General features: G+C 42.9%; 2 protein-coding genes across 9 annotated transcripts in view; one reads left to right on the top strand and one right to left on the bottom strand.

The window, feature by feature from the left end:
- Positions 1 to 9,415, top strand: part of pcsk5b (proprotein convertase subtilisin/kexin type 5b) — a 56,634-nt gene extending 47,219 nt beyond the window's left edge. For all 6 annotated transcript variants that reach the window (XM_036979525.2, XM_036979524.2, XM_090237116.1 and 3 more), the window contains 15 exons: positions 642 to 842; positions 1,393 to 1,461; positions 3,984 to 4,026; positions 4,119 to 4,264; positions 4,375 to 4,578; positions 4,721 to 4,804; positions 5,071 to 5,266; positions 5,505 to 5,719; positions 5,940 to 6,182; positions 6,324 to 6,557; positions 6,734 to 6,911; positions 7,102 to 7,319; positions 7,715 to 7,821; positions 7,940 to 8,135; positions 8,396 to 9,415. In XM_036979525.2, the coding sequence (XP_036835420.2) occupies positions 642 to 842; positions 1,393 to 1,461; positions 3,984 to 4,026; positions 4,119 to 4,264; positions 4,375 to 4,578; positions 4,721 to 4,804; positions 5,071 to 5,266; positions 5,505 to 5,719; positions 5,940 to 6,182; positions 6,324 to 6,557; positions 6,734 to 6,911; positions 7,102 to 7,319; positions 7,715 to 7,821; positions 7,940 to 8,135; positions 8,396 to 8,817 (2,756 nt within the window). In that variant the 3' untranslated portion in view covers positions 8,818 to 9,415. The remainder of the gene's footprint in view (positions 1 to 641; positions 843 to 1,392; positions 1,462 to 3,983; positions 4,027 to 4,118; positions 4,265 to 4,374; positions 4,579 to 4,720; positions 4,805 to 5,070; positions 5,267 to 5,504; positions 5,720 to 5,939; positions 6,183 to 6,323; positions 6,558 to 6,733; positions 6,912 to 7,101; positions 7,320 to 7,714; positions 7,822 to 7,939; positions 8,136 to 8,395) is intronic.
- Positions 9,416 to 11,699: 2,284 nt separating this feature from the next.
- On the bottom strand, positions 11,700 to 26,615 carry rfk (riboflavin kinase). 3 transcript variants are annotated; one of them, XM_021605452.3, is made up of 4 exons: positions 26,104 to 26,615; positions 17,285 to 17,436; positions 16,313 to 16,415; positions 11,700 to 14,473 (listed from the first exon to the last, which is right to left on the bottom strand). In XM_021605452.3, exons 1-4 carry the CDS (start codon positions 26,183 to 26,185, stop codon positions 14,322 to 14,324), a joined length of 489 nt encoding a protein of 162 aa, XP_021461127.1. In that variant the 5' UTR covers positions 26,186 to 26,615; the 3' UTR covers positions 11,700 to 14,321. The 3 variants fall into 3 exon arrangements, with proteins under 3 accessions (XP_021461127.1, XP_090093239.1, XP_090093240.1); XM_090237113.1 differs by having other exon boundaries at positions 26,044 to 26,592; XM_090237114.1 differs by lacking the exon at positions 16,313 to 16,415 and having other exon boundaries at positions 26,104 to 26,601.
- Between the last annotated feature and the right edge of the window lie 839 nt (positions 26,616 to 27,454).

The following is a 27,454-nucleotide window of genomic DNA, read 5'->3' as shown; positions in this document are numbered from 1 at the left end:
TGTCGAAGAACCCCTTACATTATAATGACTGTTGTGTAGATTGTGAGTGTCATAGAGCAAAACATGTCACATGAGCGTCTTCGTGAGAGTCTCAGCTTTAATAGATTGCTTTTAATAGTTTGTTACTCGAACCATTAGGACTCTAGAGATATTTTTGTTAAAAGACCGGGCCCAGGCTCCTTCAGGATTCGCCCTTGTTTCACAAACACCGCTCTAGTTCAGCCCCCGTCCATGATACACAGACTAATGGTTGGTTTCTATGGATGCAGAATATATAGACAAATTCAATGGTGAAACCCAGGAGTCTGTAGCTCACAATGTTTAAAGGGGATTAGAAGTCCAAAACGCGCCGGCGTTACAAAAGACACATACATACAGTATACAGGTTTTAGAGAGTTGCAGGGGGTTGCAGGGGGCTGCCACACTAGGCGCCCAGGGAGCTGTTTTAGGATGTACTGCTATGAAGCTGTGTATTTCCTGTCTGAATCGTTTGAAGATAAAGGAAATGACAAAGTTCAATGCAGCAACATTACGATCTTAGTAGGTCTTTGTCTGTTTGATCCACTGACTCACTGTCTGTGTGTTTGTACTGGTGTTTTTGCCAATGAAACTGACTGTGTCTGTCTCTCTGCCTGGCCAAGACAAGTTCCAGACAGACAGGTACCACTATAGAGGGGAGTGTCGTGACGTGTGTCCAGAGGGTTTCTTCCATTCCTGGCGGAAGCGGTGTGAGGTGTGCTCCGTCAACTGCACTGTGTGCACCGACTTCGACCGCTGCCTCCACTGCAGCCCCTCCCACTACCTCCGAGACGGACTGTGTGTCCCGCTGGAGTGTGGCGAAGGTGAGACACCCCACCAAGTACACTCAACTTGTTCTCTTCTCTCCCCCCCCGACCCCCACTTTTCATCTCCTTTTGTCCTCTGTGCTCTACCACACTACCGTTAAAAAAAATATATTTAAAAGATTGAGTCTGAGACAGAGAATGTTTGAGAGGGAGACATGATTGAAAACTGCTAAAACTAGAGAGAGGGGAGGATGAAAATAAAGTTTTATCGTATGTGTCAGACATGTCCAGACTGATCCCCTGCACGGCCCTGCAGCCTGCCACAGCTCACGCCTCAGAACACTTTGCATTTAACACCTTCCCCTCTCAGTGCTGCTGTAAAGCCGCCACACCCCAATCTCACCTCTGTCTCCCATCCAGCGACGGTAATAGATAGCATTGGTATGAATGTAACTATGCGTCTGATAGTCCAATGAGTGTGTATGACTCCAATATCCACACTAGCAAAGTTTAAAGCAATGTATTGAATGGCTGCTGTGGTGCCAGTGTTGATAGATCCATTAGTCTTTAATGTGTCTGATGTATGTATGATGTACCTATCCTACAGGTGAGGTGGAGGACCCAGAGTATGAGGATTGCCTGCCCTGTGAGGAGGGCTGTAAGAAATGTCTGCAGAGTAAGTATACACTTGTCACGAAAGTCCAAGACAATCTACTTTCGAACCCCACTACAGACTCCACTAGACTGCCTCAGATCCCCCCCCCCCCAAGTCCTTAGACTAATACTTAGAAGTTTTACATGAATACTGATCATCTTAGATCCTTTCAGACTGCCAAAACCTTCATATCGGAACCTGCTCATGTTCATTTCCTGTACCCTAACTGAACACCAGGTATGCATCATCAGCATTATTCTGTTTTCTTCAGTCAAATCTTAACAGGCCCACGCAAGATGTTATTAATCGTGGGCGGAATGTCTTTCCTCACCATCCCCCTGCCCGCCTCCCCACTTCTGGTAATTATAATCCTCAGAATTAAAAGACAAGCAGCAGACTTTGAGATTATTGTTCCGGGAATGCGATGCCATCGGCTGAAATGTCGGAGATTAAGTGAGCAATCAGTGTGGCGCTAAAAACCAAGTGCATTTAGACCCCTTCAAGACCCCTTACAGCCTGACCAAGCATGATAAGACCCCTTACAGCCTGACAGAGCATGATAAGACCCCTTACAGCCTGACAGAGCATGATAAGACCCCTTACAGCCTGACCAAGCATGATAAGACCCCTTACAGCCTGACCAAGCATGATAAGACCCCTTACAGCCTGACAGAGCATGATAAGACCCCTTACAGCCTGACAGAGCATGATAAGACCCCTTACAGCCTGACAGAGCATGATAAGACCCCTTACAGCCTGACAGAGCATGATAAGACCCCTTACAGCCTGACAAGAGCATGATAAGATCCCTTACAGCCTGACAGAGCATGATAAGACCCCTTACAGCCTGACAGAGCATGATAAGATCCCTTACAGCCTGACAGAGCATGATAAGACCCCTTACAGCCTGACAGATCATGATAAGACCCCTTACAGCCTGACAGAGCATGATACGATCCCTTACAGCCTGACAGAGCATGATAAGAGATAGCAGCAGCAGCCCCCCCCCCCCCCCTCCAAACTGTACGGATGCTGAGAGTAGGAGGGGGAGTGAAAGATCACCTCTCTCTCTCTCTCTCTCTGTACTTAAATCTCCACACAATTTCTCTCCCCGATGTCTGTCACTAACTCCTTCCCTCAGGCCACAGTTGTCTTCATGACTTAAAAAACACTCCATACACCTCGTAGAGCAGAGCGCACAGTACTGTAGTCTATTTCTGTAGTCTATTCCCAGCCCGCTCTGTAAGGGGCGATAGCACCTGAAACGGGAGTCACATAATGAAGTCTTTTGGGTCTCTTGTAAACTTCATCTCCCTTGTTCCCCAGAGGGATCGACTAACCAACCCCACAGAGACTTTGATTATGTAGCTTGTTTGTGTGACTTTTACTGAATGTGCCATATCACGTGGATGCGTGTGTGTGTGTGGATGCGTGTGTGTGTGTGTATGCGTGTGTAATGTTTTGAAAAGCTGTGGAAGTTTTCATCTTGGCATGCTCCATGAATATTTATATGAGGTGTTTTTTCCCCTGATGTGAAATAGACAGGGCCTGAAGGCCTGATTTCCGGCTCTTTGCTCTCCTGTCTTTCTCTCTCTGTCTCTCCCCTCCGCTCTTTCTCTTAGTAATTGTTCTCGCAGGTAGAGGCTTGTGGGTGCTGGGAGGCCTGGGCTGGGCTAGCCTAGCCGTGTAGCTGCGTGGTGCTGCGCTGGGGGAAGAGTCTCCCAGGAATGCCCCATGGGGCACAGCTGAAGAATGAGCTTTTGTTGCTCCTCTCTTTCCCCCTGGGATGTTTTGGCTGCTGAGAGCTGAGGGGATGACAGGGATAGGCGTTTCCTGGACAACTCTGATGGTTGGGAGGGGAATTAGGTTGGATGGTTTTGGTTAGTGGTTATCATTAACAGTCTTGGTTAGGGTCAGTAAATATGACTGTACGCTCTGTTCTTACATGTCCCCATCTAGTCACACTCCTTTAAATTGCAACAGTCCTGAGACAGATGAACTCATAAAGGGGTCTCTGCTTTTATTGTGATATCTGTGGGCTGAGCTGGTTGTGATTAGTTTGAACTTGGTGAACTCCGCATATGAAATGTGGAAAGAATAGTTTGGATTGGATTAGGCTGCATTGATAGATTCAAGTGGATCCCATTCATCCCCACAGTGGGCAGATAGGTGTAGGAGTGGCGACTGCCTGGTCTGATGCTAGGCTGCCATCTGCTGGCATGAAAAGGGAACCTTTCAAATGATAGCTGTTGGTTATGTCTTAATCGTGTGGAGTGGCTTCCTCTCTTCGTCTTCTTGCCTTCACATTCACTGATGTGAAAAAGTGGACAGGTGAGAGCAAATTCACAGGAAGTTTCTTATCCACCATATTGCCTTTACCTGGCCTAATGTTTTCGGCTCAGTGCAGATTATGAAGAGAAGACTGATAGTGGAATCCACCACATTATTGAGATGCACCCAGTAACTGCCAGGGTGAGGAATGAGATGCACAGTGAAACTGACTTTTGGATGAATGATTGACACCAATCCTTTCCTCCATACAGAAAACCCCAAGCAATGTGTCACCTGTGCAAAGGAGTACTACCAGTAAGTTAATTCTTGTTGAATCATATTTCTTACAGTTCCACTGCAGCCTGTAGAGATATTGTGCTGTGGCTCACCTCTCTGTCTTTGTGGAGGTTCGGGCCTGATTGCCACACGAGCTGCCCAGACAGGACCTACAGTGTTATTGATACCATGACATGTGCCAAGTGTGAAGACAGCCACTGTGCCAACTGTGATCAGTCCCAGTGCTACTGGTGTGAGGAGGGCTTCTATGTTTCAGGTAGGACCTTTCATTCAGTTGATATTTCAACTCTGGGTTGTGCCACTGAGTCAGTTGGTAAAACACAGACTTTATGTCGTTGATTATTAAACGAATGTGTGTGTCTCCAGACGGAGAGTGTGTGGAGCAGTGTAAGGAGGGTTTCTTTGTCGACGAGGAGAGTCAGGAATGCGAACCATGTCATCGTATGTGTCGGACGTGCGGCGGGCCCAACTATGACGACTGTGACTCATGTGAGGATGACTTCACTCTGAAGGACGGAGAGTGTGTGGACAACCACTCCGCTTCCTGCCCTGACAAACATTTCCTCAACAGTAAGGCCTCATCTGACCTTCATACTTACTTAACTAACATTTCATGTAAGTTCAGGGGTGTGCAACTGGTGGGCCAAATCTGGTCCCTGCCAAGGTTGTCCAGTGCAATATAGTCTCACTATTTGAATAAATATTTGCTCAGGTCAGGGGGAATGTGAGCAGTGCCACTCCAGCTGTAAGACATGCGCAGGCTCTGGGAGGGAACAGTGTAACACCTGTGACACAGGTAAGATTTGAGTGCATGGTATTTAGTATCTGAGTGCTGTGTTCTCCTCTATCCTCGGCCTGGGGTAGTTGCCAGAGTTTGCTTGTGTAATTGATCTGCTTTCACCTGTTTTAGTCATTCTTAAGTCATCTTTACTGTAGTTTTATGGTGTGCTTCCATTGTGAAGGTGAAGCGTGACACTTTCCATTTAGAAAATACTAGACTTTATTGAAGAATAATCCAAACGTGGTGTACGGTGACACCTGCATGCTTGTCTGGCTCTGTAGAGCGCTTTCTGATGGCCCGCCAGGCGTGTGTGGCAAAGTGCCCGTCTGGTACTTTCGGCAATTCCACGTCGGGCCACTGTGACGACTGTCTGCCAGGCTGTGTTCTGTGCCAGGATGCCCATCGGTGCCAGAGGTGCCGGACTGGACACACACACCTCTACCTGCAGGGCGACCAGTGTGTTCCCGAGTGCCAGAGGTCAGATCTACTCATCAATCTTTCCCCATTTTTCCATCCCTTCCCCCTGAAACTGATCTGTGACTTTCACATATGTATATACACACACAGTACACTCTTACACACACGCTCCAACTAGAATGCTGTAGGTGTCTTTTTTGTTGCTGTATCATGTCATCAGAATAGTTTTCTCCCCACTTGCAGTCATGTTCAGTTCTGTAAAACCCCCTTCACCTCTCCCCTCCTGTCCTATGTGCAGGGGTTACCCTAAGGGGGGCGAGTGCCAGCCCTGTGCCCCAGAGTGTGCCTCCTGCCTGGGGAACGCCACCCACTGCCTGAGCTGTGAGACCCAGTACTTGCTGCTGGAGCACTCTTGCAGAGGGCACTGTCCCGAAGGGCACTACCCCAATGAGCGAGTGTGTCTACGCTGTCCACCCGACTGCATAGAGTGTAGCCAGGACGGCCTGTGTAAGGGTAAGGCTGCAGCACGGGGAGTAGAGGTGGAGGGGGTCAGGGTAAAAGGGGGTGGAGGGGACGTCAGCCACAGTACGAAAAGATCCACTTTCTTTCTAATCTCCTCTATTCAGCCATAAAAAATCATGACATTCAATATGGCGGCCATATTAAGTGTACCAATAGGAGTAATTTTATATCTGTGTTTATCATTCTCTCTCTTCCTGTGTCTCTGCACCAGAGTGTGAGGAGTACTACTTCCTACATAAGGACCAGTGTGTAGATGACTGCCCAGAGGGCTTCTTCCCCAGCGAGGAGCAGAAGGAGTGTGTGCGTTGTCACACCGACTGCGCGTCGTGTGATGGGCCTGACTCAGATGACTGTGATATGTGCAGGCACCCCGCGGCAGTGCGCTACAACGGGGAGTGCCTGTCCCAGTGTCCCTCAGACACTTACCACAACGTAGCCACCTTCGAGTGCCAGGGTACTGGGATTATTCACACAACTCATTTTACCATAATTGGATCGTCTCATGACCTACCATAGGAGGCATTTATTTTGTGAAGTGATAGTGCTGTGTCTAACGGATAGGCTGTGTCTAACAGATGTGACGTCTGTCTCTCAGACTGCGACAGGTCGTGTCACACCTGCTCAGGTCCCGAGCCCTCGTCCTGCCTCAGCTGTGGGCCCAACATGCGAAAGGACTCCAGTGGCCACTGTGTCTTCTATAGCCAGTGTTCCCTGCGCTCCTACAAAGATGAGGAGGGCGACTGCCAGACCTGCCACCCCCTCTGCCACCGCTGCTCAGGGCCCACCAAGGAGCACTGTCTCAGCTGCAACCCGCAGACCTTCCTGCTCAGTGAGTCACCCGTCAGCACTGACTTACAATTAATGAAAATGTCCAAGTAGTCTCTCCCTGTTTCTGTCTGTTTTCTTGTGGTTTTGTTCGTAATGAACATGACCCAGTTGTTCTGTGGTTAGATGATATGATGTGTGTTCTTCCTCTAACCGTGTTGTTTTTTCTGTGCTCGTCAGACAACACCTGTGTGAATGAGTGTCCGGTGGGTTTCTATGGGGATGGGGACGAGCGTGTGTGCGAGCGATGTCACTTCAGCTGTGTGTCGTGTGTGGGACGCCACAGTGTCCAGTGTGCAGCGTGTAAACCCAGCCTGTTCAAACAGGGACGCAGCTGTGTCGAGACCTGTGGTGACAGGTAGGAGACGCACACACATCAGTGAAATCTGAAGAGCCAATCATCACTTATAAGTTACAGACAAGTTTAACCCTGGGTGCCAGTCTGTTTCTGCTTTTTTTTGTGGGAAAAGGAGTTGGCAGGTGAGCAGAAACAGGCATCTTCACCGTTTGTGATGAACAAGTTATTTACGTCTCTCCCTTTCTGTAAGTCACTTCGGTAATACCATCACCTGGACTTGCGACCGGTGTGACCCGTCGTGTAGCAGGTGCAGGGGTAGGGGCAGTGCGGACTGCCTGAACTGCCGTGATGGGTACCTCTACCTGAAGCAGTCGGGCCAATGCCTCCAGACGTGCCCCACAAACTACTTCCCTGACACCAGAGCCAAAATCTGCCGCAAGTGCCACCCCACCTGCAAGACCTGCGAAGGTAAAGGCCAAATGGAACTCGCGCTCAACCTGCAATAAGGAAGAGACACAACCTAGAGACACAAGTAGCAAAGATCAACTCACTTTACTTGCATCACCTGAACAGCAATATCAACTGCTGCACTGGTTTGCATGGATATCACTGAAATCTAGTAAAAGCTCAGACTTGTAAAGTTACTAGGATGTAGTGATGGTAATGTGAGCCGAGCAGCATTGACTTTGTTGAGTAGGAAGGTCATTTGATCGTCCACAAAAGGTGGTGAGTATGTTGAATTTGTGGCACAGAATTCCTGTTTTTCACTAAATGTTGCATTACAAACGGTGTGCCATATTGAATGCTGTACTACTGACTTCTTAGTAAGTATGACAATGTTGAGTTCCTCCCTCTGTTTGCAGATGAGGGAGCCCTGTTCTGTAAGTCGTGCTTCGAGGGCTTCAGGTTTTTTGGAGGGATATGTGACTCTCCCTGTCTCGTAGGACTTTACGCTGCTTCAGCTATTTGGGTAACTCCCTCTACGGCCTCCTTCTCCAGTTCTGGTGCTAAAAATCAGGAATTATCCCAATAACTGGGAATATTCAACATCCCAGTCTGATCATCTGTGCATGTATGTGTGTTCCCAGGGCTTAGATCCACAGTGTGAGAAGTGTGACCTGTCCTGTCTGGACTGTAAGGGTCCTGGTCAGTGGAACTGCACTGTGTGCCCAGCCAGCCAGCTCCTAGCTGACGACGGCCGCTGTCTGTCCTGTTGCGGCAACGAGACCAGACACGACGGCAGCCCCCTCCCCCGAGAGTGTTGTGACTGCCAGGCATCACAAAGTAAGCGAAGCCCCCCCCTTCGCACTTTCCCATGGTTTATTTGAGCTACTGGTTAAATACCACAATGCAGGTTTGATTGAATTGGACTCTAGGTCTAAGCCATGCTGTATTGTGTGGTTGTATATTGCATACAAATGTGCTCTTGGCAGTAAAAATTATATTGCAAGTTACAACATAAATATCAAAGCACTATACTTTATGTGGTGACGATTCACTGACCCCTAACCTTGACCCTTTACCTCCCACTGTGTCATCCCCAGTGGAGTGCGTCTTTGGGGTGAACTTTGTGTTCCTGGGCATCGAGGAGCTGCCAGAGGGACATCTCAAGGTCTTCATCCTGGCCATCGTGCTCCTGGTGTCGGCCCTTGGTGCCGCTGTCTTCCTGTTCCTCCACTTGCGCTCCAAAGCGGGTGCTGGTTTACCCCAGACGAAGGCCAATGGCTACAAGAAGCTGGGCGCCAATGGGGGCTGGGCTGGGTCAGACTTAGACCCCGCTTCCTCCATTGGCGACTACAGTGACCGCATCGTTGAGGATGACGAGGAGGAAGAAGATGACGATGATGAAGATATTGTGTATATGGGTCCGGATGGTACAGTGTATCGGAAGTTTAAGTATGGACTCCTGGAGGAAGACGAGGACATTGAGATGGATTATGACGACGAGAGCTATTCCTTCAGATAAAGAGGAATGTAAACACAACTAGAAACCCTCAGGCGTGCCCACTACTTTTATACAATATTTATTACCTTCTGTAGTAGTGATGTATCCCAAGATGTTTACACACAAACACCTCTAAAATGTTTCCTGACCTCGATAGTGAAGATCTAAATATTTGGCACAGTAGTAGGGCTTAATATGAGGGTCTTTGAGGGAATTTCTTAAATAGTGCATTGTATTTTAGACTTCCAGGTTGGTTTGACATTTTTGAGTTTTTATTTGGACTTCAAAGGGTTAGTTTGTCATTTTAGTTCACTATTGAAGTCCAAGCACTTTGTAATCAATATTGCGAGACAAATGAGACAGAGGCTGATTGCATCACTGAGAGATTCATCCAGTTTCACTCATGCACTGCTAAAGGGACAGTAAGATAGAGGTGAAAATATTTTTATGTAACTTATTTTGATTATAGAATTGGAGCTCATAAAAATACTTAATCTCCCTGAGTTTTTGGATCCCATGCATGTGAAAGAGTAGTGTTGATTTATAATAATCAGAAAGATAATGTTCTCTTTGTTGAGGTGAATCAATGTTTACTTGAATAAAGTTGGAGTTACTGTGAGAATGTTTTCTGGAATTCTGCTGAGTCATTATCATGAATGATTAACACACACAAAATGTACTGAGGCATTTCAGTTGGGTCACTTCAACATAACACATGGGCTGTGGCTGAAAACTTTACTAGCTGTTAAAACCTTGCTTCATTCTCAGTAGTTGGTATTCAGACTTACCTTAAGGGTAGGTATAACAGGCTTGGTTGCGTGTTGTATAAATGTCATTCAACCACTGAAAACCCTCCCACTTGCTGGCCAACATTTTCCTGTGAAGTTATTCAATAGGGTTTTCAATACATTTGTCTTAAACCATCCCTTTAAATACGGTGTAACTTAAATTAGAATTTTGTCCACAGACTAGAATCAATCAAGAAAGGGTTCAGTAAGAGAATGGGTTCAATAAAATACACATTTTAACACCAACTGGTAGATTTTAAAAAAATATCTGATTTTGTAGATTATTTTGGCAAATTTTAGGGTTAGGAAAGTATGTATGAATCATAAAAAAAATAGTTTGGAGAGTCTTTCCATATGAAATATATTGATGAATTCTGAAAATTGCCACATTCAGTTCTTCAACCCATTGTAATGGTGGAAGATTAGTGTACATAGAATTATAATAGGGAGAATAGTGTACATTAATTAGTAGGCTATACCCTTGTCTGTTACCTGCACTAACTATGGAACTGGGTGATGACACAGCCAAGTATTGTGCCATGTGTCAAGTTCTAACTGTTACGCCTTGGTCTGAGCTCCGCTCCATAACCTCTTTTTAAAAATATGATCAACTGTTACTGATGATCCTCAGCAACAACAACATACTTGCTGTGACAACGTTTACAGAGGAAGAAAAGAAAGGTAAACGAAACAATGTAATTAAATAGAATGATAATGTAGGCTATTCCATTGTTGTCCATGCGTTTACTCCAATTAGGGAAGGGGTGGTAGGGTTAGGGGAAAATAATGAAATATAAAAATGTAGACTATATACCAACTGAAGGGAACTTACAGTAAATTGGCAGTTGAATATGTTATTTGGCCTACTAACAGTCAATACTGATTGGGGTATTTAACATGATAGAAACAGGAAACAGAGAAAGTTGGGGTTACCTATAATTAAGACAGTTGAGTGCCCACGCCTGCAAGTTAAAAGGCAGTACAATTGTTATTCTGCATAATGGCACAGCATATAAACTTTAGCGTGTGAAATATGGGAAAGTTGATATGCTTAAATTGGTTGCCATGACTGGTTTCACGTTTCCAGCGATTATAAGGTAAAATATATCTTAAACACGTGTCATTTATATTTACAATTCCTTTATCCAAACGGATTACTCATTTATCTAGCTCTTATCAATAGCACCTATCAATTTGTAAATTACAGTGCATGGAAAATGCTGTTATTTATATCGAAAAAAATTAAGTAGATGCTTTTTCCACTTGGAACCGGTAGGTTCACTAGACCTTATTCATGGTTTCCTCACGGAATTGGTGGAATTAAGTCAAAGTCAGACAGAATACGGCGTGGCTGTAACACGCCTCCATTTATTCAATCTCCACCCACAACAATAAGCAGGTGAACAGCATGATTTTCTCAGGCTGAAGTTCAAGGTCAGAATACACAGAGAGAAAAGTGCATAAAATGGATTAACATTCCATTTATGCACACTTAACTCGGGTTGGAATCGGGCCAAAGTGCATTGGATGAGAAAATCCAGCCTCTCCCTGAGACCTCCTCCAAAGAGCTTTCAGAGGAATTGAGGAGATGAGGACTTAGAAAACAAGGATTTGATGGATAATAACATTTTCAGACACAGCTTTGATACTTCTTGTCCCTTGTTATTGACAGAGTAGGCTATCCCAAACATACAGTGTGTTGTCTCATGGCCCTCCGAGACCACATATGTAACCAGACATTTACTTGTGTTGTGATATTTTATGCATTTGAAGGAACCATATTTAATAACAATGTATGTAGTGTAATTCCTGGAAAGAAACTACTTGCAACAACCCAATTTCCAATGAAGCAGGAATGTCCTACCCCACCATAAAATAGCACTGAAAGCTGATCGAATTTGAGCAACGTGAGGGTGAGACGAGACATGCATCTTTGTACGTTTAATAAGAAAAAGGGCTGTATTCCAGCCGCATCACTTCAGCTTTATAGATTTAATAGAGCCATAAAACTTCAAGCAGGATCATACAGCAAGGTTCTGAAAATGAGTCCAACACACACAATGGGTCCCTGAACACAGACCCATGGTTAACTGTGATGACAAAAATAAACAGTTACGCTTTCGCATATTTTTTTTAATTCAAAACTATAACTCAGGACATGTTACTTCGTCAACAATTACAGCATTGCATGGTCTGATTTTGTTACATACAAAAGAACTGTCAAATCTGTATGCCTTCACAGTTGAAATAACAAAGAATAGTTTGTACTGGAAGTCTGGAAAATCCAAGAGTTACTTGGAAAGAATTTCAATGATTTACAAGGAGGCCTATCTAGCTAAAACATATTTTGGGAACAATTAACATTCTGCCATCACACACTTTATAAAGGAACAAACAAAAGCAGAATACAAATGGAAGAACAAAAGTGGAGAAGAATCAGGTGACACTGGTTCATGACACTGTCTGATTCTACTAAGCAGTCTCAACTGAGCTAAATGTTTTCCTTGTTTAGTGATGAGATCATATGTTGGCTGAGGGTGGTGGTTCGGTGCCAAACTGGAGAGCAACCCTACAACACTATTACTACCAGATGCCTTCGAGGAGTAGTTACCTAATCCAACACTAATGCATAGGCTACTTGATCAGAAATATGAGCCATGTTTTTGGATAGTTCAATGAGAGCTTCTAGCTACACTGATTTATAGAACATCTCTGACCAGTACGTATATAAAAAGGGCACAACGATCAAAATACAAGCTACAAAACGAGCTGCTTCATGGTCTGGGGAGGTTTGTATTGTTTATACAATTACCACAGAGTACACTGACCTCATTAACCAGACCTTGGCCTTCAGAGTAATGCCATTACAGGCTGAAAACTGGAGCTGGGAAAAACAGAGACAAACAAAATGTCCCTTCTTGAGTTGTGTTTGCTTACTGTATGTTTTACTACAGTAGTATGGTGATAGCTAGCGTTACAAGATAAAAGTATACTGGTTTAATGGAATAACTGCTTATAATATCTTTACATGGTTGGATGCTAAGATAATACATGTAGTAGAAGCCATGTTTTACCAATCCTCTTCCCTGGTGCTTGTCCACAACAAACTGATGATAGGGAAAGTCAGATTAGTCAGACAATGGGGTGCCCTGGGTTTCAATTAGCACAGATTCTGCTGTTTTTGTTTGTGAGAAAATGTATGTATATGTTGGGCTGTGACAATTTGTGTGTGAATGTGGTATTAAGGCACAGTACTGCCAACCAGTCAGGCGTATAGGTCTGGGGAACACAATAATTAGTCCCCTCTTCTACAACTGGTACTCCGAGTCACTATTCTAACCAGAAACCTTCCCTAAGGACTTTTAGGTGCTAGGCGAGATGCTTATCTCAGCCATTTGCATAGCGTTCAATATGTCATTGTATCGATTTACATATGCATCTAGCAACTGCTTACTACATACAGTACATTTTCTGCATGAAGGGGAATTTAAGGTCAACTGCAATAAAAGGGCCAGGATATCTTTGAGAGGAATATAGTCTCTTATTTCCAGAGTCGGTCTACGAAAATAGTAATATATTATGAATAGCCATATTTTTTCCTCTGCCAATATTAGAGACTCTTAAATACAGTACATCTCAAATCACATTAACTCAAATAATTTTGAACAACTAGGCTATTTACAGCAGCTATAAAGCACTACATATGTATGCTCTCAACACTCTGTCCTCTGAGAAAATGACAAAAAAAAACAAGAAAAAAACATGCATCTATCTGTAGAGAATCAGAGGCCTGGACTTACTCCTCTTGTACCATATCATTGCTCATCTCAGTGGAATTAGGGTCCAAACATGGTTAAGTCAGTAAAAACTACATTGTTGAAACTTTCAGACACTTAAGTGAGGCCATTTGGTTATTTTCTCCCTCACAAAACTTAAATAAAATGTCCCTCATTTGTGGGGGGGTAAAATGCTGGATTTGACCAATGAGGAACTATACAAATGAAGGACATCAGAAAGCTGTAGCTACATTGACATTTTCTCCAACCATGTAGCTCAAAATCTGAGGGGGTAGGGACAGGGAATAGATACTCTCATTCACAGATTTGGTCTACGAAAACAGTAATATATTATAAAAACTAGCCATACTGTACATCAAATAAAATAAAGCACTTGAATTCAGCGAAGTGTATAATGCAATTATTTAGCCTAGATTACATGCAATATACGTTGAGGACTCCTCTGCTTCAAGGCAGACATTTTTAATACATCGGAATATGAAAAGGATGAATAAACTTTGACGGCAAAGCTGAGACTAAACTCCAATTCTAAACCAATACAAAATGACCATTCATTTCTATTAGCAGTGGTTTGATGGTACAGGGCTTGTGACGAGAGACAATTTGTTCCCCCTCAACACACAAAGATCACATTCACTTCCTGGAGATGCACATTATCTTGCATTATTAACTGGGTCGTGTTCATTAGGAACCAAACTTGTCCGACAAAGAAACTTGTTCTCCATTGGAAAAAGTTTGTAATGTTTTTGGTATTGTGCCCTAATGAACACGACCATGGTCTAAATGTAGCTTCAGATCAGATACGAAGATTTGATCCTCAAAACAAAATCTCTACAGAGGACTGAATAAGTGGCATATTGGCCATTGGTGTGGTAGTGATTACAGAGAGAAAGACAGAGCAGAGGATAACATACAGGAGAGCCCATTAGTTGCTCAGAAGTCAGTGGCCGTTCATGATCTTGTTGGATGTTGTCATGGACGTGCTGGCGGTGGCTCTAAAGAAGTTGTCCTCTTTGAGTTTGATGTGTTCTGGGAGCTCCAGGTTTCTCTTGGCCTCCTCAATGTCATGGTTGATTGCTGCTATGAGGGCATCTGCAAAAAACAGAGACAGGTGAGAATGTGTTGCCTTGGGTCTCTGAGGATTGCAGTGTGTACATGGATGGGGAAAAGTGTGTGTGTGTGTGAGAATGTGTGTGTGTGATATAGATATATACAATACCAGTCAAAAGTTTGGACACCTATTCATTCAATAATTTCTTTATTTTGACTATTTTCTACATTGTAGAATAATAGTGAAGACATAAAAACTATGAAATAACACATATGGAATCACGTAGTAACTAAAAAAGTGTTAAATCTAAATATATTTGAGATTCTTGATGACAGCTTTGCACACTCTTGACATTCTCTCAACCAGCTTCATGAGGTAGTCACCTAGAATGCATTTCAATTAAAACAGGTGTGCCTTGTAAAAGTTAATTTGTGGAATTGCTTTCCTTCTTTTATTTATTTAACTAGGCAAGTCAGTTAAGAACAAGTTCTTATTTTCAATGACGGCCTGGGAACAGTGGGTTAACTGCCTGTTCAGGGGCAGAACGACAGATTTGTACTTTGTCAGCTCGGGGATTTGAACTTGCAACCTTTCAGTTAGTAGTCCAACGCTCTAACCACTAGGCTACCCTGCCTCCCCTTAATGTGTTTGAGCCAAGCAGTTGTGTTGTGGTAGGGTTGGTATACCGAAGCCCTATTTGGTCTAAGACCAAGTCCATATTATGGCAAGAACTGCTCAAATAAGCAAAGAGAAACAACAGTCCATCATTACTTTAAGACAAAGGTCAGTCAATGCGGAATATTTCAAGAACTTTGAAAGTTTCTTCAAGTGCAGTCGCAAAAACCATCAAGCACTGACTTGCCTAGTTAAATAAAGGTTAAATAAAAATAAAAGCACTATGATGAGTGGCTCTCATGAGGACCGCCACAATGAAGGAAGAGTTAACTCTAATGAACTTATCCTCTGCGGCAGAGGTACCATCCTCAAATTGCAGCCCAAATAAATGCTTCACAGAGTTCAAGTAACACACATCTCAACATCAACTGTTCAGAGGAGACTGCGTGAATCAGGCCTTCATTGTTCGAATTGCTACAAAGAAACCACTACTAAAGGACACCAATAAGAAGACTTGCTAGGGCCAAGAAACATGAGTATTTGATGAGACCAAATTTTTGATTTTTGGTTCACAGAGTAGGTGAATGGATGATCTCTACATGTGTGGTTCCCACCGTGAAGCATGGAGGACGAGGTGTGGGGGTGCTTTGCTGGTGACAACGTCAGTGATTTATTTAGAATTCAAGGCACATTTAACCAGCATGGCTACCACAGCATTCTGCAGAGATATGCCATCCCATCTGGTTTACGCTTAGCGGGACATCATTTGTTTTTCAACCGGACAATAACCCAACACACCTCCAGGCTGTGTAAACGCTATTTGACTAAGAAGAAGAGTGAATGAGTGCTGCATCAGAAGACCTGGCCTCCACAATCACCCGACCTCAACCCAATTGAGATGGATTGGGATGAGTTTGACCGCAGAGTGAAGGAAATGGAGCCAACAAGTGCTCAGTATATGTGGGAACTCCTTCAAGACTGCTGGAAAAGCATTCCAGGTGACTGACTACCTCATGAAGCTCATTGCGAGAATGTCAAGAGTGTGCAAAGCTGTCATCAAGGCAAAGGTGGCTACTTTGAAGAATCTCAAATAACACTTTGATTACTACATGATTGAATGCGTTATTTCATAGTTTTGATGTCTCCACTATTATTCTACAATGTAGAAAACAGTAAAAATAAAGAAAAACCCTTGAATGAGGTGGTGTGTCCAAACTTTTGACTGGTACTGTATCTCACACACGTACACCAGTACTCACTCTTACCAAGCGAGTCATAGCTCCTCTCTGGACGGATGTAGCCCACCATGACTACACTGAGGATCTGTCCATAGAAATCTTCCTTAAATGTGTGTATCACATGAGTCTCCTGCAATAGACATCAACTAATAAACATCTGAATCAATAACCATCAGCACGTGACCACTACAAGTCCCAATAAACATACATACTAAGGAAAACAAAGCAGTCAACACTACCACCAAGTCTGATTCTCTTCATAAATCACAGTCTTCATATCCACCACAAAACACACTAACAATACAAGTCAAATAAGAATGTTCACACTAGGGTTGGGCAGGTATATGATCATTTTGAAATACCGTCAGTATGATAATAAATGACAATGTTTGCACTTTTTAAACAAGGCAGTGAGTGTCATCTTATGCCAATGTCCACAAACCTATGTATTGACATAGGTTTCTAACAAGCCATAGTCACGGCACTACTTCCGCTAAAATATCTATGGCAGGGTCATCACTAGTTAACAAAACCACCGTCATAATTATGGCTAAACCCTGCTCATTTCTACAATATCTATTGAAAATGTATTTTAAACCTAACCAACACCACACTGTTAACCCTATGTCTAAACCCTAACCTTAAATGATGTCTAAAAAGCGAGCCAATTTGGACTTTGTGGCTGTGTTAACTAGTGACGACCCTATGGCAATGTGTGTTGAGATGGGTATAACGTATACCAGGATAATACCAGATAAGGTAGTATGACATCATACCGGGATAATACCGTATAAGGTAGTATGGTATAAGGTAGTATGACAATCTGAATAGTGTCCAACACCTTGTAGAGTCCATGCCAAAACTAATTGAGGCTGTTCTGAGGGCAAAAGGGGGTGAAACTCCATATTAGGAAGGTGTTCCTAATGTTTTGTATACCCAGTGTATATAGGCTTAAATAATTGTACATATACACTATATGGGTGGGCGAGCTGCACTTACCATGGATTTCTTGGTGTTTTTGTAGTAGGGGTTCCAGCCGATGCTCATCACCATCTTGTGGATGTCTCCGCTGCCCACGCATGCCCAGCCATAGTAGATCCCTGTGCTGATGTCGCCAGGGAGGTGCTCCACCACGGAGTCTGGGAAGTTGGCTGATCAGAAGAGAAATTAAAAGGACATTTAAGTCAATCAATCCGATGTGTCTGCAGTGAGTGTCCATTTGATCACTAACCCACTCAATAAAAAGGACAACAAAGGTATTTCCGTGTTTGTCTGAAAAGGGTAAGATTGACTTCACCAGCAATAGTCTTAACTTGACAGTATTCTTATTGACCAAGTAATTTTTATTTATTTTTTATTTCACCTTTATTTAACCAGGTAGGCAAGTTGAGAACAAGTTCTCATTTACAATTGCGACCTGGCCAAGATAAAGCAAAGCAGTTCGACACATACAACGACACAGAGTTACACATGGAGTAAAACAAACATACAGTCAATAATACAGTATAAACAAGTCTATATACGATGTGAGCAAATGAGGTGAGATAAGGGAGGTAAAGGCAAAAAGGCCATGGTGGCAAAGTAAATACAATATAGCAAGTAAAACACTGGAATGGTCGATTTGCAATGGGAGAATGTGCAAAGTAGAAATAAAAATAATGGGGGTGCAAAGGAGCAAAATAAATTAATTAATTAAATACAGTAGGGAAAGAGGTAGTTGTTTGGGCTAAATTATAGGTGGGCTATGTACAGGTGCAGTAATCTGTGAGCTGCTCTGACAGTTGGTGCTTAAAGCTAGTGAGGGAGATAAGTGTTTCAAGTTTCAGAGATTTTTGTAGTTCGTTCCAGTCATTGGCAGCAGAGAACTGGAAGGAGAGGCGGCCAAAGAAATAATTGGTTTTGGGGGTGACTAGAGAGATACACCTGCTGGAGCGTGTGCTACAGGTGGGAGATGCAATGGTGACCAGCGAGCTGAGATAAGGGGGGACTTTACCTAGCAGGGTCTTGTAGATGACATGGAGCCAGTGGGTTTGGCGACGAGTATGAAGCGAGGGCCAGCCAACGAGAGCGTACAGGTCGCAATGGTGGGTAGTATATGGGGCTTTGGTGACAAAACGGATTGCACTGTGATAGACTGCATCCAATTTGTTGAGTAGGGTATTGGAGGCTATTTTGTAAATGACATCGCCAAAGTCGAGGATTGGTAGGATGGTCAGTTTTACAAGGGTATGTTTGGCAGCATGAGTGAAGGATGCTTTGTTGCGAAATAGGAAGCCAATTCTAGATTTAACTTTGGATTGGAGATGTTTGATATGGGTCTGGAAGGAGAGTTTACAGTCTAACCAGACACCTAAGTATTTGTAGTTGTCCACGTATTCTAAGTCAGAGCCGTCCAGAGTAGTAATGTTGGACAGGCAGGTAGGTACAGGTAGCGATCGGTTGAAGAGCATGCATTTAGTTTTACTTGTATTTAAGAGCAATTGGAGGCCACGGAAGGAGAGTTGTATGGCATTGAAGCTTGCCTGGAGGGTTGTTAACACAGTGTCCAAAGAAGGGCCAGAAGTACACAGAATGGTGTCGTCTGCGTAGAGGTGGATCAGAGACTCACCAGCAGCAAGAGCGACCTCATTGATGTATACAGAGAAGAGAGTCGGTCCAAGAATTGAACCCTGTGGCACCCCCATAGAGACTGCCAGAGGTCCGGACAGCAGACCCTCCGATTTGACACACTGAACTCTATCAGAGAAGTAGTTGGTGAACCAGTAATGTGTAATCACATTACATCAAATGCATTTCTGCCTGACCTTGTAAGGACGCTTTTATCATATTTCATGTTGGAAGCAGAATCCCTTTAGGCTTCCATGAATGACATTGAAAACGAAGCAACGTGTTCAGCCAAAACCTAACAGCTGTACTGGCTACGGTCACATACAAGAGAAACGGGTTAGCCTACCATCTAGAGGTCGACCGATTAATCGGAATGGCTGATTAATGAGGGCCGATTTCAAGTTTTCATAACAATCGGAAATCTGTATTTTTGGACACAGATTTTTTTTTTTTTTACACCTTTATTTAACTAGGCAAGTCAGTTAAGAACACATTCTTATTGTCAATGATGGCCTAGGAACGGTTTGTTAACTGCCTTGTTCAGGGGCAGAACGACAGATTTTCACCTTGTCAGCCCTGGGATTCAATCTTGCAACCTTACGGTTAACTAGACCAACGCTCTAACCACCTGACTCTCATTGCACTCCACAAGGAGCCCGCCTGTTACGCAAATGCAGTAGAAGCCAAGGTAAGTTGCTAGCTAGCATTAAACTTATCTTATAAAAAAACAATCATAATCACTAGTTAAACTAGTAATATCATCAACCATGTGTAGTTATCTAGCGTGTCCTGCGTTGTATGGGGGGTGATTTAACAAAAGCGCATTAGCGAAAAAGAAAAAAAAGCACAATTGTTGCACGACTGTACCTAACCATAAACACCAATGCCTTTCTTAAAATCAATACACAGAAGTATATATTTTTAAACCTGCATATTTAGCTAAAGGAAATCCTGGTTAGCAAGCAATATTAACCAGGTGAAATTGTGTCACTTCTCTTGCGTTCATTGCACGCAGAGTCAGGGTATATGCAACAGTTTGGGCAGCCTGGCTCATTGCGAACTAATTTGCCAGAATTTTACATAATTATGACATAACATTGAAGGTTGTACAATGTAACAGCAATATTTAGACTTAGAGATGCCACCCGTTGGATAAAATAGAGAACGGTTCCGTATTTCACTGAAATAAAACGTTTTGTTGTCTAAATTATAGTTTCCGGACTCGACCATATTAATGACCAAAGGCACGTATTTCTGTGTTTTATCATGTTATAACTAAGTCTATGATTTGATATAGCAGTCTGACTGAGCGATGGTAGGCAGCAGCAGGCTCGTAAGCATTCGTTCAAATTGCAATTTTGTGCGTTTTGCCAGTAGCTCTTCGCAAGCACAGTGCTGTTTATGACTTCAAGCCTATGAGCCTAATGGCTGGTGTAACCAATGTGAAATGGCTAGCTAGCTAGTTAGCGGGGTGCGCGCTAATAGCGTTTCAAATGTCACTCGTTCTGAGACTTGGAGTAGTTGTTCCCTTTGCTCTGCATGGGTAACGCTGCTTCGAGGGTGGCTGTTGTCGTTGAGTTCCTGGTTCGAGCCCAGGTAGGGGCGAGGAGAGGGACGGAAGCTGTACTGTTACACTGGCAATACTAAAGTGCCTATAAGAACATCCAATAGTTAAAGGTATATGAAATACAAATGGTATAGAGAGAAATAGTCCTATAAATACTATATTAACTACAACCTAAAACCTCTTACCTTGGAATATTGAAGTCTCATGTTAAAAGGAACCACCAGCTTTCATATGTTCTCAGCAAGGAACTCAAACATGAGCTTTTTTACATGGCACATATTGCACTTTTACTTCACTTTGTTTTTGCATTATTTAAACCAAATTGAACATGTTTCATTATTTATGAGACTAAATAGATTTTTATGTATTATATTAAGTTAAAATAAGTGTTCATTCAGTATTGTTGTAATTGTCATTATTACAAATAAATACATTCAAAAAATAAAAATTTGCCGATTAATTGGCATCTGCTTTTTTTGGTCCTCCAATAATCGGTATCGGTGTTGAAAAATCATAGTCGGTCGACCTCTACTACCATCAGTAGCCAAAAAGCGCCCCCCCCCCCCACAGTTTTATCATTGCACTGTAATACAAAAAGTGGCATCGGTGTGCATCAGGACCATGCGGACACCCTCAGAGTGGTCGGGTAGGCTGTTTGGCGATTTCAGTCAGCTGGATTTAGGATGGCGGGGACACCAGTGCGTTTTCTGATCAGCCAACTTCCAAGACTCAGTGGTAGAGCACCTCCCTGGTGACATCAGCACAGGGATCTACTATGGCAGGGTGTGTGTGGGCAGCGGAGACATCCACAAGATGGTAGCTACCACAGCCAGTTCAGCTCTAGCTATCTGTTAGGTAGCAGCATCAAACAGCTGTTGTATGTAAATGTTTTGCCTTTTTGTCCTGTTTCAACATAAGTAAATTAACTTGACTAGTTTTCACCAGTTGATGTTCCATTACAGCTAGCCAAAAATTGGCCAACGTAAGCAAAATAGCTAGCTCACTAACTTCAGCTATTATTTTGGCCATCCAGACTATTTGCATTGCACCCCTGCTGCTACAGCGGTGCCCTGCACAAAAATTATTTAATAGAATAGCATGTCATCTCACTTAATCCGGCATAGCCAAAGACATGACAGCTCATAAGTAAGCATTTCACTGTATGGTCTACACCTGTTGTATTTGGCGCGTGTGACTAATAAAATTTGCCTCAATCACACTACACCTGAATCAAATGATGAAACCAGCAGCCAAATGATTGAAGACCGATATTCTGACATTTGACAGTGCAATGTAAGTTAGAGTCAGTATAGCAATATAACTTTTCACACTGACACGGTATAAACAGCTCTACAGGCTACACTGTCGTGGTGTATAGCAGTACACAAAACTTAACAGGATCAGATGGTGACAGGAGACCTGGGATCTGGGAATAATGGTCATTTAAATTATTGAACCATTGATTCTGTTCTTGGATAATATAATGTATAAATGTACACCAAGGTAATTCTTTGTCATGCCTCATCTGAGCAGGATCAGATGATGACAGGGGTCTCAGCAGGGTCAGATGATGACAGGGGTCTCAGCAGGGTCAGATGATGATAGGGGTCTCAGCAGGGTCAGGCAACCAGGAAAGACAAGTCTGACAAGGTTGAGGTGAACTTCTGCATATTCAATACTTTATTCTCTCTGTGCAGCAAACACTGGACAAGCCAGAAGCTTCACAGATTGAAACTATTTTAAGGCAGTCTGACAAACCTCTAAAGTTCATTGCCAAACTGTATCAAGGGTTGAGAGGCTTTTCCAGATTACACAAAACATGTCAAACAAAAATGTGAGAAAGACCTGGAAGACACTGTTGATGAATGGATACAGATATGTTTGAATGCCCAGTCATGTTCATATAATCTCAGACACACAGTTGAAGTCGGAAGTTTACATTAGGTTGGAGTCATTAAAAGTTGTTTTTCAACCACTCCACAACTTTATTGTTAACAAACTATAGTTTTCGCAAGTCGGCTCGGACATCTACTTTGTGCATGAGACAAGTAATATTTTCAACAATTGTTTACAGACATTATTTAACTTATAATTCACTATCACAATTCCAGTGGGTCAGACGTTTACATACACTAAGTTGACTGTCATGGATTTAGAAGCTTCTGATAGGCTAATTGACATCATTCGAGTCAATTGGAGGTGTACCTGTGGATGTATTTCAAGGTTTACCTTCAAACTTAGTGCCTCTTTGCTTGACATGATGGGAAAATCAAAACAAATCAGCCAAGACATCAGAAAATAAAATTGTAGCCCTCCACAAGTTTGGAAATTGCTCCCAAGGATGAACCAAACACCTGAAGGTGCCACGTTTATCTGTACAAACAATAGTACGCAAGTATAAACATCATGGGACCCCGCAGCCGTCATACCGCTACGGAAGGACACACGTTCTGTCTCCTAGAGATGAACGTACTTTGGTGCAAAAAGTGCCAATCTCAGAACAACAGCAAAGGACTAGGATTAAATGTCAGGAATTGTGAAAAGCTGAGTTTAAATGTATTTGGCTAAAGTGTATGTAAACTTCCAACTTCAACTGTAAATTACTGTAGTTTAAGACCATCCATAGGACATACTATATGCCAGTGAAACTGAATATCATGCACTCAGAAATATAATTCCTCTGCCAGAGGTGGTAAACATAGGGGACATATATTTGCATGTTATGATCTTGTGAAGGCTGGCTGAATTCTGGCAAAGAGTATGTTATTTTATCTCTGCATGTCTAGATTCTCGTTTCTCCATGTTGTTGTTTGCTTGGGAATGTTGATACTGGAGACTTATCAGAAGATAGCTGCTAAAAAATGCATTGCCATTAATTGCAAGGTTGGTTATCCTCCCACAAATGCTACAATGGATGGCAGAAATGTCAAATTATGCATCACGAGATTTGATTTATTAAGGGTATACTGTGCAACTTTCATAAGGTCTGGGTGCCTTATATGAAATACTGTATGCCAAAAGGGGTCTATATTGAAAACAGTGTTTTTTTTTTAGGTTGCACAGTCACAAATAGATTATTATTTTCATGGCACACGAGACACCAGTCTGATTTGTGCCCGTCTCATTGGACTAATCCATTGAGGAGGCCAGGAGATACCACGGTCCAAGAATATGGGGATTGTGACTCAGATGCACAAGGCATGACTATGACTAGAATGCGCTGTCTCCCTCCATTTCATTGGGTGCATTGTTAGCTGTGTCTATCAATTCCCCATTACATACATCACCAGTGGTAGCCTACATTTACCATTAATTCCCATTATTTCTCATCTGTACTGTTTGGTTATGGTAATTCATGTTATGCATTGACTATATCATTATACGGTAATTTACTGTCCTCATTGTTGGATTGGACATGTGATTTGCAGAACTCAATCTATGCTACACTTGTGAGAAACAAGTTTTTTGTTTATTCATTTGTCAATTTATATTCTGTGTCTTTTGTTTTTAACGCTCATGTCAACTTAGTTCACTCTGTCTGTAACAGATTGTAGTTTTGGGAACAGAAAACTGTAATGAGATCTTTGAGTAAATTATCTTGTTCCATCTTCTCCCACTGCTGGCCACTAGGCTTCTGCTAACTACCATATTTGGTACTGAGTGGAAAAGCCAACTGAATGCTTCACATTTATACATCCGGTGAAATATCTCTCATTATTCCATCTGTGGTATAACAGAGTGGAATAAGGTTTGTTGACTTTACCCTTTGCTAAAGTACAAAAAAAAGGCATTGTTTAGGAGTGCAAAGGCAAATTGAGTTATAGCACAGTTGGCGTTCCATAACGTGGTCCACACGGCTCGCGTGGCAAAATAAATGTACACATGTGTTATTCAATCATTGCACCCACACTGCTCACGAGCGTCTGTCTGTGTTCTACTTGTGAAGCTCAACGCGCTGCAAGACCTGCCTCTCAAATCTCCTCATTGGTTTTTAGGAGCATATACCCATGTGGATGATTAAAAGATGAACTGAGGTCCACACTCCAGTCGGTTGTAGTAATGTTATACAGTTGGTTGCCAACCATCATATAAAAGTCCAAAGAAGAAAAAGAAGCCTGAAGGAAGGAGGAGATGACGAGACAAATTTGGTTTACCATTTTATCTGTGGATTAATTGTCAGAGTAGAGAACCTTGTGCATTTCAGGTAAAATAACAACCCAATGTTTATATCCCAGGACAAATTAGCTAGCAACAGCAAGCTAGCTAAATTGCCATACTTTTAATGCTTTTTGACCTGTCCCCAAATTAATAGACTTGGTTCAGAGTTTTTGATATTTCGACATTCGTGTCATGGTCGCGTCTGGTGTGGGTGAACAAAATCAATTTGTGCGCGGTCTGGTCAGCATGTAACTTAAATATCCAAATATGTGCTAAAAATCTTTGTTGTAACTATGGGTCAATCAACACAGCTTTAGTAGTTAGCGTTTGTGGCTACAGTAAATAACGTTAGCGAGCAAATGTGCGTTGTACATATAACATGTCAAATATCTTTCGGGCAAGTCCACCACTAGCTAGTAAAACAATAACGTTATAACTTAGCTAGGTAGGGTAACTCGAGCATGGACTTCGGTTTCATTGTTTCAGCGAGACAGCCCACTCAATGTTTTTCTGGTTTATATACAGTCAATGAACTAACATGCTGACCAAACCGGGCCATCGCACGCACATTGATTTTGTTCACCCGTACTGGCAATCAAGGATAGATAGATATCAAAACAAACTCTGAACCAACTACATTCATTTTGGGACAGGTCGAAAAGCATTAAACATTTATGGCAATTTAGCTTGCTGTTGCTAGCTAATTTGTCCTGGGATATAAACATTGGGTTGTTAACTGAAATGCACAAGGTCCTCTACTCCAACAATTAATCCACAGATAAAACGGTAAAAATAATTAGTTTATCGTCATCTCTCCTTCCTCCTGTATCTTTAACAAAAACGTATTTGGACTTTATACAGCGCATTACTACAACCGACATGAGTGTGGATGTCAGCTCTTCTTTCTATCACCCATGTATATGCGCCTAAACACCAATGAGGAGATGCCGGACTTGCCCCACGTTTAGCTTCACATAACTTTTTTTTTCTATTTTAGCGACTGGCCACGCACAAGAGCAATGTGGTTGCAATGATTAAATAACGTAAGTACATTTGTCGCTTTGCGAGCGGTGTGGTAAGAATGGCAGGCTAACTGTTAGCTAGCTAGCTAGTTATGTAACCGGTAGCTTGCGACACAGACATTGCAGCCAGCTAACGTTAGCCCGGCTGTCTAGCAAACGTTAACTACTGTTGGGAATCCTACTTCAGTCAAATCAAAAGGAAGCTAAAATACTAAATTAGCTAGATTCCTAGCTAAAAGTACTAACGTTAACTAGCACGTGATACAAAGCAAACCAATGTTGGCTAACGCGTATGTTGCTAGCAGCAGTAGGTAAGCAGTTAGCTATCGAAAGTGTTAACGTTATGCCGGTGAAGCGTAACGTTAAAACATTTTGTTAACTAACGACATGCCTTCGAAGCATACCGTTAAGACAAACATATTGGGTGATAGCCATCCTTTTGTGGACGTTAGCTACGTCGTTACCTGTGGGAATCCCTAGTTCTTTGCTTCCTCGTCCGAATCCTCGAACGACTTCCCCTCGGGAGAAATACGGAAGACTCTTCATGTCTCCTTCTTTCCAACTGGGGACGGCTTTCAGTTAACGTTAGTTAGCTAGCTGAAAGGTTAGCGGGCTGTGTAACTAGTTGGCGAGCTACCTAGTCAAGCCTATGCAGTGTCTCTAAAAAAATATTTCTGTACCGTTATCTAACAATACACACTGCCGAGAATGACCTCGAAAGACAGCTAGCGCGCTAACCACTGATAACTAGCAACAGAGATGATTCCTACTCAGCGCAAGGACCGCAGTTCGCCCTTTAAAGCTGAACGCCGAAAATGACAGGACAGTTCTCTTATCTATGCTAAGTTAGCTTGATATAATTATCTTTACCCCCGTTTCCGCTTTGGCCAAGTACCTAGCTAGCCTATATGAAGTTGTGAATGTGATTGTGGTCGATTCTTCTTCTGGGGATTTTATATGGCGGTTGGCAACCAACTTTAAGGTGCATCACCGCCACCAACTGGACTGGAGTTTGGACAGGGAAACCAATAATGTTCTCAGAGCAGGTCGGCGGGTTTTTTACCAGCAAATGTTATTTTTAGTAGCAGGTGAGGAGAATTAACGTGGCAGGTTAAGATAATTAGGTTAAGAAAAGGGTTAGCTAAAATGCTACAATTGTCCTCGACGTGACTCAAACATACAGTATCTAGCTACAACCTGGTCTTGGAAGGTCGGGGGGAGTTCGTGATGCTCCTCGTTTGGTGTGACGCAGACAGGGTTGCGTGAGTGGTGAAACAGAAGAGTCGTCGTCTGTTCTTTTGAGGGTTTTAATGAATTAAAACATACAATCAACCTTCAGTGAAGCCACTCAACATTTACATTAAATCCAGTCATCTAACAGACTCCCTCCAAGAGTGACCCACAGAAGCATCCAGGGTCAACGTCCTGCCCAAGGGCACGTTGACAGATCTCCCAACAAGTCGAAACAGGGACCCGAATCAGCGACCTATCGGACACTGGCCCAAGCTCGCAACCGCCAGGCCACCAACCCTCGCAAGATCCCCTCACAGGACAACAAATATCAAAATAGCAAGGCCAACTGTGTACGTTTGATCAGGGGCGAAATGTTGGTTTTAGAAGTGGGGGGGGGTCATTATTTGTATTTTTTTTTTATCAAGTCGGTTAAAAACTCCAGCCTACCCAACCCCTCGGAGGCATCCACATGGTCCTAAAGCACACCTGTGCATCGTTTTTATATCATGTTCCAATGATAAAACTGGGGGAGACGTGTGTGTCTGTGTGTGTGCACGGGTGCTTTTGAATGCGAGGGTGTGT

This window comes from Oncorhynchus mykiss, chromosome 6 (assembly GCF_057628025.1).
Source record: "Oncorhynchus mykiss isolate SJ-2025 chromosome 6, ASM5762802v1, whole genome shotgun sequence".
NCBI classification, from domain to species: Eukaryota; Metazoa; Chordata; class Actinopteri; order Salmoniformes; family Salmonidae; genus Oncorhynchus; species Oncorhynchus mykiss.
This window is presented reverse-complemented; position numbering and strand designations above follow the sequence as displayed.